Source organism: Dipodomys merriami, unplaced genomic scaffold (genome assembly GCF_024711535.1).
Source record: "Dipodomys merriami isolate MVZ:Mamm:240054 unplaced genomic scaffold, mDipMer1.0.p SCAF_15, whole genome shotgun sequence".
Classification (NCBI taxonomy): domain Eukaryota; kingdom Metazoa; phylum Chordata; class Mammalia; order Rodentia; family Heteromyidae; genus Dipodomys; species Dipodomys merriami.
Window position 1 is genome coordinate 8,068,867 of NW_027202826.1, and position 14,608 is coordinate 8,083,474.

At 41.7% G+C, this 14,608-nt stretch overlaps 1 protein-coding gene across 2 annotated transcripts in view; it reads left to right on the forward strand.

Annotated features, from left to right (window-relative positions):
* Arhgap10 (Rho GTPase activating protein 10) overlaps positions 1–14,608 on the forward strand; it is a 213,656-nt gene that overhangs the window by 118,319 nt on the left and 80,729 nt on the right. For both annotated transcript variants that reach the window (XM_070022178.1, XM_070022177.1), the window contains exon 14: positions 9,265–9,339. In XM_070022178.1, the coding sequence (XP_069878279.1) occupies positions 9,265–9,339 (75 nt within the window). The remainder of the gene's footprint in view (positions 1–9,264; positions 9,340–14,608) is intronic.

Below are 14,608 nucleotides of genomic sequence, written 5' to 3' on the forward strand. Positions count from 1 at the left end.
TTGGATGGCTTTGTGGAAGGAAGCGCTGGCACTCACACTTCCTGTTAAAACAGGATCTCTGTCACAAAGGCAGATTGGTACCTGTGAAATTTGGAGTATGGGATAATAGCGAAACTGGAACTGCCTCATGATTTGGGTGTTGGCCCTCCATAATGATGCTCCAGCCACCGAGTCTTCTCTCCCTCCCTGCCAGCGGCAGTTCAGACCGCGGATCAGATTTCTCTCCATTTCACTCTGTGCTCAAATGGAGCTGGCAAACATGTTCGTCCTACCTGTGCTTCAGAAATGCCTAGGATTTTAGTATCTATACCTCGACACTTTCCTTTCTTTCCGTGATCCTTAAATTAGAACTTTAATCATGTCATGTGCAAGCTTTTTAGTGTTGATAAATTAAATTATTTTCCCAGTGGGTATGTTTTATACACTCTTGTTTCTGCCTGAGGAGGTCAAAGATCCATCTGGAAAGCATTCTGATTGGGATGTGTAGTTTTATGGACCGTTATGTACATTGAAGAAGAGGAATAAATTGGAATCTGCATGTACTGCATGTATCATTGTGAGTGTGTCAGTTGCTGTTTGTTTTTTAACAGAACAAGTCTATCCTTTTTACATTAAAATTTTGCCATTTAAAAGCACTTTTTTTCCTTTTTCAAATCTTTTCGTTCCTCAAGGTCTTTCATTACTGAAATCTGCTTGCAGTAGAGTAATAGAAATAGAGTTTAAAAGTGTCAACAGTCAGACAATCTGATTGAATGATGATGAACACTGTAAAATTGCTCAGGCTTTTATCCAAAAATTGGAAGTTCTTCAGGGTCTTCAGTCAGCCCTCTTGGCTGACCTCTCTCTCTTTCTTTCTCCCTATCTCTCCTCCTCCCTCTCTCTTTCTGTATCCTATGAGTGGTGCTGTCTTCCCTCTTTTTCTTTCCTACCAGGATGAAGCTAGTTTGGGTTGCTGTAATAAGAAATACCTAAATTTCGACATCTTAATACACAAAATTTCTTTCATTCATCAAGTATTGGTTTGTGCAGAGTTAGAGAGAGAGGTTCTAAATGGCAGATTGATGGCTGATGTGCCATCTTTTTTGTCTACCTGTCCAGTGGCCAGCAGTATTTAATGGTTCCTTCATCTGATTTCCTTAGCACTTTAGAAGGTATTTCGGGCCATGAACAGTGGTGCCTTGATGTGCCTCGGGGAATCCAGCGCTGAAGTTCTGAGTCCGCGTCTCCTGTGCCTCCAAGCACTGAATGAGATCTAATGGACCAACTATTTCTAGCCACTTGACCTCAGTATTTAACATCTGACAGTTACCCTCTGAAAACTGCCGTTTCCATGGGTTTGCTTAGAGCAGTTCACCTTTTGCTTGCCTACCTTTTCTGAACATAACTGGCGTTTTGTTTTGGTTTTTATTTGGGCTGTCTGTCTCTGAAGTGGTTGCAGAGCATCAGCTGTCTTGCATTTGCTGTGGTCCTCAGCACCCTGCGAGCAGGTAACGTTTTCAGCGTTATTCTAGTCTTGAGATAAGAGCAAATCCCATTTTACTACCAGTTCAGAATCACTCTCTGGTTTTTATAGTTATTTGCCTAGGACGTGTTAGCAGACTTTTGGATGGAGTCCTGGATTCTTAACATCTTGGCGATGGAAGAATTCAGCTAAGATTTAAAATGTGACAAAAGCAATGGCAATATTTATGGAGGGAGGAAGGCTTATGGAGACAGAGGAATGGTGGATCGCCTCAGAGGAGACATCGGCCCCATCCCTTATGCCTGCACTGTCATTGCTCATCCGCATAGGGGGGAAAGGGAGAAAAATCCACATGTTCAAGTAGGTGAAGATGACGTAGCTTTTGCTCCCTTCCTCCTGTCCAGTCTGGAGCCTAGTAGTGGACCTGGGCTGCTCCTACCTTCTTTTCTATAACTGGACATGGGTAACTGTACATCTGATTGTCTTAGCCCTGGAGGCAAGTGAGCTGCAAGGCATATACCAAACATGCTCTTGTGTTTCTTTGGTTCATTGTTTATGTCTACCCAATACCTGACAAAGTTACACCGAATGTCTGGCCTCACGTCTTCTGAAGTTTCAGTCCCAGTAGTTTTCTTCAGTTTCTTCCAGAGGTCAGTCTTAAAATATTTCTTAGGGTCTTGACATAGGCCGTGGCTGGCCTCAAACTAGAAATCTTCCTGTCCATGCCTTCTGAATAGCTGGGATTGTAGAAGTCTTCTACGAAGCTCCCGTGTTATTGGGAAATGGAAATGGGGCCTGTGTACTAGAGAGGTAGGATGCACCATTTTATCTTCAGTGTTGACGGTGTCCTCCTAGATGTTAACTTAAAAACCATACAGCCTAAATTTAAACAAACAGAACAGAAAAGTCCTGTAGACAATAGCACCATGTTCTCTTTCTTAACCTGAGTAACAGATGACCTATCTGTTTTTAGTTTTTAGTTGGAAGCCTGTCAGTTATGCAGTATTTATCGAGCAATCACAGATGTCCATAGCCTTGTTCTGGGTCTCTGGGATACACATTAAAGGCTGATTCATATCATGCTGAATCTGATAATAGTAGGTAGGACAGAGAGGTTTGCAAGCAATTGAGTTATACCAGGTGATAATATCAAAATGTTACACATTCGCACAGATGAAGAGAATCTTAGTGCTTATTGACAGATTGGAAAAGACTCATGCTAACTGAACACTGGGAATAGGCTTCCTTAGATGGAGAGGCCAGGAATGTGTGTGGGCATCGAGAGAAACCTCAGCAAAGATGGGAAACATTGTGTGGCTTTTGTTTTAAAAACATCTTTTAGTTACTATTTTTAAGGTAGCCGTGACTTAAAATTTATATGCCACTTCGGTTTGTGAAATTTCTCTTAAAAATCCTCCATATGTGCATCATTTGAATATTCACTTTAATTTTCTAGAGTATGGCATTAAGATGTTGGTCTGGGCAAGCTGTCAGTGATCAAATTCAGCATTGTAACAAGTGGTGAATTCATGGGAAGGAAGTAGAAAGCCATGAAGAAGATGTCTTGATTTGTCCCTCCTCCGTAAAAGTAATTTCTCTTCATTTGCAAAGCAACATTGCAGCGGTATAGAGAACCTTCTTGAAGTAGTCTTGAGGATCTTTCTCCTTCCCGAGTGTTTTGGGTTGGAGTGGGGTTTTGGGTAGTCTCTGGCAGAAGACAGTCATGTATGGTCTCAGTATTCATCTTGGGAGGCTGGGGGCATACCTAGCCAAGATCTCACATGAATCTTAAATCGCCCAGGGCAAACTCGGTGCAAAAGGAAGAAAAATAAAGAACCAGCTGTCTTGGAAACTGCACCCCGTAAACTAGGGTATCTTGCTCACTGCCTCTTTTTTAATCAGAATAGGTATGAAGCGAGTGTGGGTGGACCTAGAGGTCAGTCGGGTGTGGGAGGGAGCTGGGGAGTCCGACGGTATCCCCAGAGAATGAAAACACAGACTCCAGCAAATCAGACCCGCAGATTCACTTTCTCAGCAAGGCTGGTTATTCATTTTACAGAACTCTGGAAAAGCCACTGGCTTCCACATGAACGGTAGAGATAAACTAATGGAGTGAAGGCTTCCTAAAAAGATAGCTTGCACCGTCTTAGCTACATCCATGTTTTGTTTATGGTTATTAACAAGATATTTCTTTTTGGTTGATCATAGGGCTTGACCTCAGGGCTTGGGCACTGTCCTTAAGCTCTTTTGTTCAAGGCTAGCTCACTACCACTTTGAGCCACAGCTCCACTTCTGGTTTTTGAGTGGTTAACTGAAGATTAATTGGAGATTGATTGGCTGGCTTTAAGCCACAATCCTCAGATCTCAGCTTCCTTGAGTAGCTAGGATTCCAGTCATGAGCCACCAGAAGCTGGCATGTTTGTGAATACTTGTCCAGTTACCTGCTCATGGATTCTCCAGTCTTCTTTTTCTTTTTCTGTTACCATGGTAACGTTCTGCTCTCTTCTTTTTGCTGCATCCATGGAATGGGACTGAAGAAAATGTGTAGACCTTTATACAGTCCTTTGGGAGCATTTGGGTTTGGAGATTGTGTGGGGTCAAGATAACAAGGGCATGCTTTCTGAACTGGCAGACTTGGTAAAGCACACTGCACAGTAGTCAGGACGGCTCTGGTATGTTTGCATCAAGTTCTGATGAACTGATTTTCTATGAGTGCAGTGGTAAAGAGCATGAAATCAGTCTTGAGTGGAATCTGAGTTTTAGCACTTATTAACCATAACTAAAATGAAGATAGCCCCCCTTTTTTCATTTGTAAAACAGGGTAATGCTAGGGTTCCCTTCCTAGAGTTGTACTCACACAAGAGTACAGACCACTAGGGTTTGGCACAGGCCCAGTGCTCCAGTAAGCATGGGGTATTTGCGCAGAGGGAAATCTCATAATGGGGGCCACTCATAGGGAAGTCCCATTTGCGGTTCAAGGTCTGGGAGCACAGAGATTTTCAGTGTTTCATTCCTGCTAGCAGTTCATATGGAGAAGTAGATCACCTGGACACTTGGTCTGGCAATTTTATATGGCTTGTGGTTTTTGTTTTTTGTAACAAGGAGCAGAATTATCTGGCTTAGCTTTTTAAACATAATCCCATGTCCTATAGTTGTATGAGCGGTAGAATGTCTTTTTGTTTGTTTTGTTCTGTTCCTGGGACTTGTTCTCAGGACCTGGATGCTGTCCCTGAGCTTCATTTTACTCAAAGCTAACACTCTACTAATTGAGCCACAGGTCTACTCCTGCTTTTATTTTTTTCTGGTTTGGGGGAGGGTGTAGTCTATTGGAGATAGAATCTCACGAACTTTACTGCCGGGGCTGGCTTTGAACCTCGTGGATTCTCAGCCCCCTGAGTAGCTAAGATTACAGGTGTGAGCCATGAGCACTTGGCCAAGAATTAATATCTTGAGTAGTAAAATGGCCAGAAGACAACAAAAGGGTCACAGCACCCTGGCTTTCCGGTCTCCTGCTCTCATGCAGAAGCCATAGGAAAGAAAAAGTCAGGTTCTTGCCAGATGTTTGCAGGTGCTCTGAGGGGAGGGGCCGGCGGCCTCAGCGAGACTCCTCTCTAGGCTTTTTTCTAATATTCTCATCCCCCACAGTGGGCACCGAAAATGAGTCTTGCAAAAAGCCACAGACGACTTTTGCCTCCAATCTGAATCTCTTTCTAATTTATACTAGCAACATTTTTTTTGCCACTACTTGGACAGGAAGCTTTGATGGATTGGATCATAAGTGTATTTTCACTTGACTGCCCCATGCATTCCAGTTTACTTTGATCTGTACCTGTTTCCCACATCTCATAGGTTTGATGGACTGTTTTCTATAGGAAATATACTGGAGGGAAATGTGGTGCAGAGGTGGTTTGTGTTCTCTGTGATTAGGATCTGTCTCAAGTAAGATGGTGAGGCCTGTGAGGTTTTACACTACTTCTGTGTTAACAGGTGACCTTGCACAGTCTCTTGACGATGGGCAAAAGACATAAGATTCCTGGAACAGACATTACTCTCAGAAGTTAGAGTACTATATTTTGGAGTCAGCACCCCTGACACTCAATTCCTGATCGTCCTGCAACAAGGTGCTGGAAGTCTGCACAGTGGGTTGTGTTACAGTAGAGGAACTGTGTAAACTTGAGTCATTTAAAATGGCAAGCAGGAATCCCTTTCCTGTACAGGGAAGAAGATATCACCTCTGTTTCCAAGGCTGGAAGCACCTGCTTTTTGCTCCAGAGGGAGATTGCAGCAGAAGGTGCTGGAGTTGGCTGCTGGTGGGTGGGATATGAGAGATTGGCTTTGTGAGTAGATCTCAGGTGCTGAGCTGTCATCTGCCCAGGATCTGTGGGCTGGGCTGAGCTACTGACAGGTTTGGATAGTGGTCTCCTTAGACCCCAGTCTATGACAAGAGTAGAATCAATGAGAAAGGATGGGGCAGCATGGCTGTTTCAGAAATAGTTTAGATACAGGACGATGAAGATGTAAAGTGGAGCCTCAAAAGAGTCAGACACAGAATTGGCATTTGATCCAGCAATTGCATTCCTGGGTGGTTGTCTCCAATGGAAATGGACCTCTGCCCTGTCATGTTCACCGCAGCTCCAGTCACAGTAGCCAAGAAATCAGAAACAGCCTAAGCATCCATCTAACAACTGGAGAAGGAGCATATAGTGTGCGTGTCCATCGAGAATGCTATCCAGCTATTAGAGGGATAAACACCCTGTTACTTGGAACTAGGGAGTATTCGGTTGAGTGGAATAAGGCAGTGTATTGGCTCATATATATTCTTTCACCCTCATTGGTGTACGTATTCTAGATGCATGTTCTAATTCTTAGTCCAGAGCTTTTAGGAACTGTGTGACAATTGTCAAATGCTTCAAGAGTTGATTGTTTTACATGTTGCTCCCAACCTGCTTTTGTACAAGGTTAATTTCAGTCGCATTAGAAAAGGAAAAACTGTGTCTCGTAGCTTTAATCCCTCCTTGCACCTCTCATTATGCATTCGCAATTAACTCTACTTCTCTCAGGTTGATGAATTTGAACTTGATCAATTATCTGATAGTAATTTACAGCACTGCCTGATTATTATTGCTCAAGTAACCTTCTTATTCCATCTCTTCTGTATTTTAAGCACTCCTGATCGAGGCACAAAGTTATTTTACTGCACAATATGACTTGCTCTTTTAACCTCTGCCACTGAGGTTCAACTCTTGTAGGTGCTATGTATGTGTGTGTGCACGCGCGTGCGTGCATGTGTAAGTGCACATGTGGCAGGCACACTGGAACTAGGAATTGAAGTCAGGGCCTCACACTCTTGCTTGCCTTTTGTGTGCGAGGCTGCAGCTCTGCCACTTGAGCCACAGCTCTACTTCTGGACTTTTGCTGGTTAATTGGAGATAAAGGAGTCTCAAGGATTTGTCTCCTAGGGCTGGATTTTGAACTGCGATCCTCAGGTCTTAGCTTTCTGAGTAGTTAGGATAACAAACATGAGCCACCAGCCCCCCAACAGGACTACTTTTAAATAGAGTAGTACTGAACAAAATCCTCTGGGCAAACCATGTGGACATTCCCTCTGTCTTCTTGGAGAAGGAAGGGGCTCACGTTTTTTTCTACTGTTGCATACCACAAGTTGCTGAATTTTGCTACTTGGCTACTTCTTTTCCTCTTCCTCCCTCTTGCTCTTCTCCCTCCCTCTTCCTTCTTTTGTGCTGAGGCCTGAACTGAGCTTTCTTTTGGCTTTCTATGACTTCAGCCACGTCTGTACTCCAGCATTTTGCTTGTTAACTGGAGAGTCGCACAGACTCTTCTTCTCAAGCTGGCTTTAAACCATTATCCTGTGGGTCTCAGCATCTTTTTTTTTTTTGGTTGGTTGTGGGGCTTGAACTCTGGGCTTGGGCGCTGTCCCTCAGCTCTTCAGCTCAAGGCAAGCGCTCTACTCTTGAGCCACAGCGCACTTCTGGTTTTCTAGTGGTTTATTGGAGATAAGAGTCTCACGGAGTTACCTGCCCTGGCTGGCTTTGAACCGAGATCCTCAGATCTCAGCCTCCTAAGTAGCTAGGATTACAGGTGTGAGCCACCGGTGCCCTGCGGTCTCAGCATCTTGAGTAGTTAGGACATAGGACATTTGAGAAGCTTATAAATGAGCACAGAGGAATAAGTATAATGCAGAAAGAGAAAGAAACAATGACTTTGGCAAGGAGTGGTGAGTGTTTGTGTATGTGTGTGGCAAGTGGGAAACTCACAGAACACGAGTTTGCATCTTCTCCTTCTTACCTAGCACAAAGGTGCTGTCCTTGATCTCAGACCTGGTTTCCAGACACAGAGCATGTCCAAGCAACTCTTGAGTCTACTCCTTTGCACTGGTCTATTCTTTGCATTACCCATTCAAGGAGCTGTAAAGAGTAAGCCCACAGGGCTGGGAAGGTGGCTCAGTGGTAGAGCACTTGCCTTGCCTGCATGAGGCCCTGGGTTTGATTCCTCAGCACTACATAAACAGAAAAAGCTGAAAGTGGTGCTGTGGCTCAAGTGGTAGAATACTAGCCTTGAGCTGAAGACCTGAGGGACAGCGCCTAGGCCCACAGTTTAGGCCCCACGACCGACAAAAAAAAAAAAAAAAAAAAAAAAAAAAAAAAACAAGAAAAAAAAGAAAGAGTCAGCCCTCAGTTTCCTTGAGCAAAGTCCCTGGCCTATTTGATTGTTGGGTTGTTTTGTTCTGGAAATCTTGGGATTAGTGATACCTTCTCTGTGTCAGCATTGTGTTCTTGTTTGCTTTAATATTTGTAGTGTGGAAAATAAACACATAGCCAGAGCTGAAACTCGTTGGAAGTAAAAACAAAGAGCCACCTTTGCGAGAAGTCATTTTATCATCATGAAAAAAAATGTCCCACGTAAAATTGTAGAGATTGATAACAGTCTGCTTTCACATTCTCCTCAGCCAGATTCAACCCTTACATAGGTTTTACGACTGTGTTTTGCTTTGTTTCTCACTTTCTCAGATGAGTTATTTTTTCCCCATTAGAGTATTCAACTGAAAAAAAAAATTCCTATCTTACCTTAATGCCATCAATTTCCTAATTGGCTCCAAGATGACTTTTAGAATTAGTTTGTTCAGGTCAGAACCTAAATATGGACATTTGCTTCTCGTACTGTTAGTCTGACACCTTTGCTTGCCTTTGTCTGTTGTGCCCAAAGATACTGTATTTCCTGTGTCCTTACTTTCTGCTATAGAGAGAGGGTGCATTGTTTGTGTATTTTTGTTGGATAGTCTGTTTTGATGCTCATTTGAACAAGACCTGTAAGAACTAAAAAACCAATTCTTTTACTTTGCAAGGAATTTCCATGATCTTTAGGAATCATCCAAATAATTTCTGTTACTCATCACTATTATGTTATTTTTATAAGGCAAAACTTTCCAAGAAGGATGTCACTATAAACAGTTTTGATGCATCTTTACAATTGCATGGGGTGCATTCTAGTGTATTCATGATACCTGACTTTTCCTTAACATTCTTTATGCATAATATTTTGTCCACATATTGCTTTGTTTTATGAGGTTATTTTCCAATCATAGCTCACAAACACAAAGCTGATAAAAAAAATCAAATCAAAACAAAAATTGGTAAATACTTGGTCCTGTCAAATGTTAGTTTTCGAGTCAACAGGAATGCTGCTAATGTGAGCTAGCCAAGATGCTGAGTACACCTGCTTGATGATTCCTTTTAAAATATGATGGCCTTATAGCTTGCTAACATTTTTGTCTCTTGCAATAGGTATAAATGACCAAGGATTGTACAGAGTTGTGGGGGTGAGCTCAAAGGTCCAGAGACTTCTGAGTATATTGACAGGTATGCTGCTTTTTGAGTCATTTTCCCATGTGTTATTTGTTTCTATTCATTGTCTCCACAACTTAATATTTTGTAATGACATCCTGTGTCCTTGTGTATTTATTTATTAATTTTTCTTGTTCAGCTCAGATGAGAATTTGTCTCCAGAGCCCAGTTGACTCAGACAGGAGATGATTTTATTTAATTATTTAATTAATTAATTAATTTAGTATCACCATAGGACTGCCTATGTCTCTTATTAAAAAATGAGGGGGGGGTTAGAAATAATGTAGCGCTCAGGCAAATGTCATTGATTGCTTACTTGTCCAGCGAAGTAGCAGTCAGGCTCTGCACAATTGCCACGTTGCCTGTCCAGGATTTTGACGGTACATTTGCTTGGACAGCCACTGGGACTCGCTCATTTTTATGGAGCTTCCAAAACTGTCATTTGACAGCAAGTGTTTGATTCTCAGGAATTCATTGGTATTCACAGAGGCTTGTTTGTAGTTTGCACCAGGCTCCTCTCCAGCACCAGGCACGCTCCATCTGTGCTGATAACACAGTGTTCTTTGGCATTGCAGACTAGAGGAAGCCAGAAAGTGAGTTCATTTCATTACCCCAGACGTTATGTGAATGACAAAGCGCTTTTGCATTACACACCACTGCCAGTTCAGTACCACCTGTAAGACGAGATCTCTCCCTCTCCCTTGTCCCAAAATAAACTGCCTCTTGAGGAGCATGATAACTCATCAGCTTGGTCGGCCTGAAAACCAAACCAATCTGTCATTCTGACCTTGCTACTTATTAGCTGATTTGATACTTCACCTAATTAATCAGTATTAACAATGCCCTCAGGTATGCTGGGACTGTGTTTAAACCTGTCTACATCCTAAAACATTATAGCAGTGTGCCTTGGTCTCTGCTTTTAGGAAGCAGAGGCTTGGATGAATAAAATAAGAGTAGCATGTTATGGGTTGCCTTCCTTGTTTGGCTGTATTTGAATTAAGGATTTCATAATCGACTTCTTTTTTTTTTTAAGCTGTTAACCACAGGAAAAATTGGCCGTCATCAGTTGGAGAGCCTCGTTAGAATACATTCTGAGCTGTTTTCGTTTTCCGAGTCTCTGGTTTAACTTGGGTGCACAGATCTGGCATACAGATTTTCCTTTGCACCGTGAGTAGGCTCCAAGTGAAACAGGCTCAGGTTGCCAGGGGTTCAGTAGCAGCTGGAAGAGTTTAATGGGACTACAACATCTGCTTTCACTTAAATGTAAAATTAGAAACACGGCTCTCATTTCCAACACGGTGTTATAATGATTAGAACCGGAGGGCCTGTTAGTATCGGAACACATACAGGCACATTTTGGTGGCACATTGACTGAGGGGGAAAAAAAAATCCTGGCATTATATGGTCACCTTCTTACTCTGGTTCAAGGAGTTTCAACAAAGGTGTTTCTGTGGTCAGTCTGAAGTGCTAAGCTGTTGCAAAATTTGTTCTTAATCCATGAAATCCTACCTTCACAACATTGCTTAACTCGAGGGAGGTAGTCTCTTCTGCTCATGGATAATGTCCCAAGGCGATCCTTGTTTTATGTTTCTTTTAAAATACTTAAACCCTCAAAAATTCATGACCTGGAAAACGCTCTTTAATTGTCATGAGTGTCAGAATACAGACGCCCAGACGTAAGTGTTTCATCACGTTCCCGAGTTGCTGGCCACCGTGTGTTTTAATAATCCTACAAACAGGAAGTTATAGGATTGGCAGGAGAGAAAGTCACTGACTTTCTATTTCCTCATTCATTTAAGAGGGCTGCACAGTATGAATTTGTTCTTATCAATGAACGTGAATGAATGTAAAATTGTCAATCAAAAAGCATTAATAATATTTTCTTGCTATTTTGTTACCAAAACAGATTTTTTTTACACTTTTCCTTTAAGATTTCCTTAAGATGTATTTTTTTTTCTCTTCATCCTGGTTAAGTCCACAAATTGAAATAATTTTAAACCTCTTCCTCCCCTGAAACTGTTTTAGTCTTGAATATTTAGGTATACACAGTCCCACAGATACTCCTTCTCTAGCTGATCCCACCTCTATTGTTTTAAGGTTTTATATCCAAAAGAGAAAAAAGGGTCAGATGAGCATGCCCAGTTTTTAGCTTTGCATTTTTTCAAACCAATCTGTGTCTTCTGTTATTATCCCTGAAAGTAATACACACACACACACACACACACACACACACACACACACACACACACACACAGAGAGAGAGAGAGAGAGAGAGAGAGAGAGAGAGAGAGAGAGAGAGAGAGAGAGAGAGAGAGAGAGAGAGAGATCGATTGCATTTTTTCAAAGCATATTGTTGGTAATAGAATTTTCTTCATAAAAATGAAAAATAAGTTGAGAGTTGGCCTTACTACTAGAATCCTAGCTTCTCAAGAGGCTGAGATCTAAGGATCACAGTTGAAAACCAACAGAGGCAGAAAAGCCTTTTGAGATTCTTATGTGAGTAAAGGGTAGAGTGCCTGCCCTGAGTAAGGACAGCCACACATTGAGGCCTGAGTGGAAGCCCCATTACCAGTACCCTCTCCCTATTTTTTTTTTTAACATTTGAGAAATACCAGCTCCTTCCTCCCATCCCCACAGTTGCAAAAAAGTTGAGAAAAAGTTGAAAGCCATTTAATGTTTTTCAGGGAAGCTGCCTTTATTTGGTTTTCGAGAGCTATTTACTGAATATTGTTATTTTGTACATAATTTTTTTTCTGTTTTAAATATTCATTAATGCTCACCTGTAATTTTGTGGTAATTTCTAAAGAAAGAATAAACCATTCTTGTCTGAGCTTGATGCTCGTCTCCTTTTTGTGGTCTATTAAGATTAAAATAGACAAAATCTTTTTTCTCCTTTTTCTTCCCTTGCCCATTTTCTAGCCCTTCCTTCTCCCCTCTAACCCTTTCCTTCTTCCTATCTTTTTCTCCTCTTCCCAGTCCTCTTGCTTATTATCCTTCTGTCTTCTCCCTCATCCCTTCCTCTTCACCCTTCTCATACCTCTCTCCAACCAGCCTGAAATAGTAAACTGTAGCACCTGCTCCATATAGAGAAGTTGTTTATTCTTCTTCAGACCAGGTAAAGCAAAGGACAGCGGCCTTCCTCCTCCGGGGTGTGTCTGCTGTCACATGGGGAGCAAAAGGCAACTTTCTACTGAATTCCTAGCAAAGGCTTTACCCTGGGCTCTCCAAAAGAAAATGCTCAGCGGAACGGCTGCCACCCGTCTATGTAGAAGGCCATTTTCTCTTCCTTCTCCTTTGCTCTCTGTGAGTCAGGTCACACACAGTCTGGGGAAAGAACTTTTTAAGCAACTGAAGATGGCAGGGAGGGTCATGAGTTTTACTAAATGAAATGAGAGAATGTAAAGGAGAATTATAATAGTAGTAGAAGTCTGAATTATCCTGTGTTCCTCCCCCACCCCCCACCCCACTTTAGAAAGAAACCATAGCAGGGGAAGGGGAATTTTTGAGAAAATGGTCTGGTGAATTCACTAGATCCTTCTAAATCTTATTTACAAAAAAAAATGGCTAGATGATTTTATTTGAGACACAGAACCAGATATAGGAAACAACTACAAATTTAGAGGAGTTTTGCTTTGAAAACATTCATTTCTACGTTTGTGGAACAACATAGGTTGGAGGGAAAGTAGACTAATGTAGCTGAAAAATTTTGATTTTCGATTATAAAGTATACATACGAAATTCATCTCTGAGGACCCCCGGGCCCATTGCATAGGCCACCAGCACCTTGCAGAAAATGACCTTGGACATTGAGATGGAGCTGAACCTTTCCAGTTTCAAAGACATAACCAGAGTTTATGCAAGTAGAGGACAAGTCATTCAGAAAACAAGTCAGCTCAAAGCTCAGCTTGCTCCTTTACTCTTTTAACCGATCATGAGTATATTGTTCTTTGGTCGGAAAGGATTCAAGAGCTTTCCCCCACATGTATGGCAGAACATACTTGCTGGACGACTGTTCCAAATATATTGCATCCAAATGCATATTAACCAATTAGGTACCAGTGCTGCTACATCTACTAATTTTAATGGCCTGCTAGGGATGATTGAGTTATTTGAAAACAGTGACAATTGAATAGAGGATGAACAGCAGAGACACCATCAGAAGCTAATGTGACAGCTACTTTTTATCCCATGAATTTAGAAGGGTAGCTTATTTTCCCATGGAAAGAATCTGATTCTCAAAATATAGGAAGATAATTTGGTAGGATGTTAAAAATAAGAGATTTCTGTCTAGAAGCTTCTTGGATTTTAAAATGGTGATTTGGGAGTAGCAGGTTGATTGAAAATATTATCTGACTTGTATGCTAAGATGAGATTTAAATAATTGATTGAATGAGAGACAGAATATTCAGTTACAGAAGTAATTGGTTGGCAAAACCATTAGAACAGAATTATTTAGTCTTAGTTATAAAGGATTGCATCTTTAATCAGGGTGCTTAATTTGATTTCTCGAATGTGTCTGTGGCTTCTCTGACAGGCTCAGTAACACATGAGTTTCTGAATGGTAGGAACTGATCAAAGTGTAATCCATGTCAGTTCCCATTGTTGTCATTTATTCCATATTGCTGTCACTTGCTGTAATCAAGAAATGTGGGAGTGCTAAACATTTTCCAGACCTTTGAGTAATTGACTTCATCTGTTTTATTTTCACAAAGTTTTGAGTCAAACATTAAGTGATCCATTTTTTGTCATGGTCAAGGCTAAAATTTTTCAGGCTGTGTGTGACTTAAATATGGTGGCCCTATTTTAACAGCCTTTTTTTTTTAAGTGCTTGTTAAAAAGGAAATCCTAGCAAGACATTGTCTTTCCCCATGGAGACACATATTATGTAAGGGAGGGGCACAGGAATCCCTCAGAAACAGCTAGATTTTTCTGGGTCTTGATTGAATCATCCCTCTAGAGTGAAAGAGAGTCTCTTCTGTGAATCTCTTATGGTGTCCTCTTCAGGACGGAAGTCTAGAAAGCCGGGCAAGTTCACGGTGACAACTCCACGCCATTCCTGTAACCCGTATACTGCTCCTTCCTTTGGGTGGTGCCACCACTGAGCACTCAGGCTTTTTGGTAACATGCCGTATTTAATAATGGATGAAGGTCTGCCCATATTCTTGAATCACTTTGATGTTCCCCCTACCTAGCATTGTGATCTCTGGTGCAGAAGAAGACATGCAGTTAACCCTGGCTTGAGGGTGGCTTTCTGGACTAACTTCTTTCCAACATTGAAGCTTTG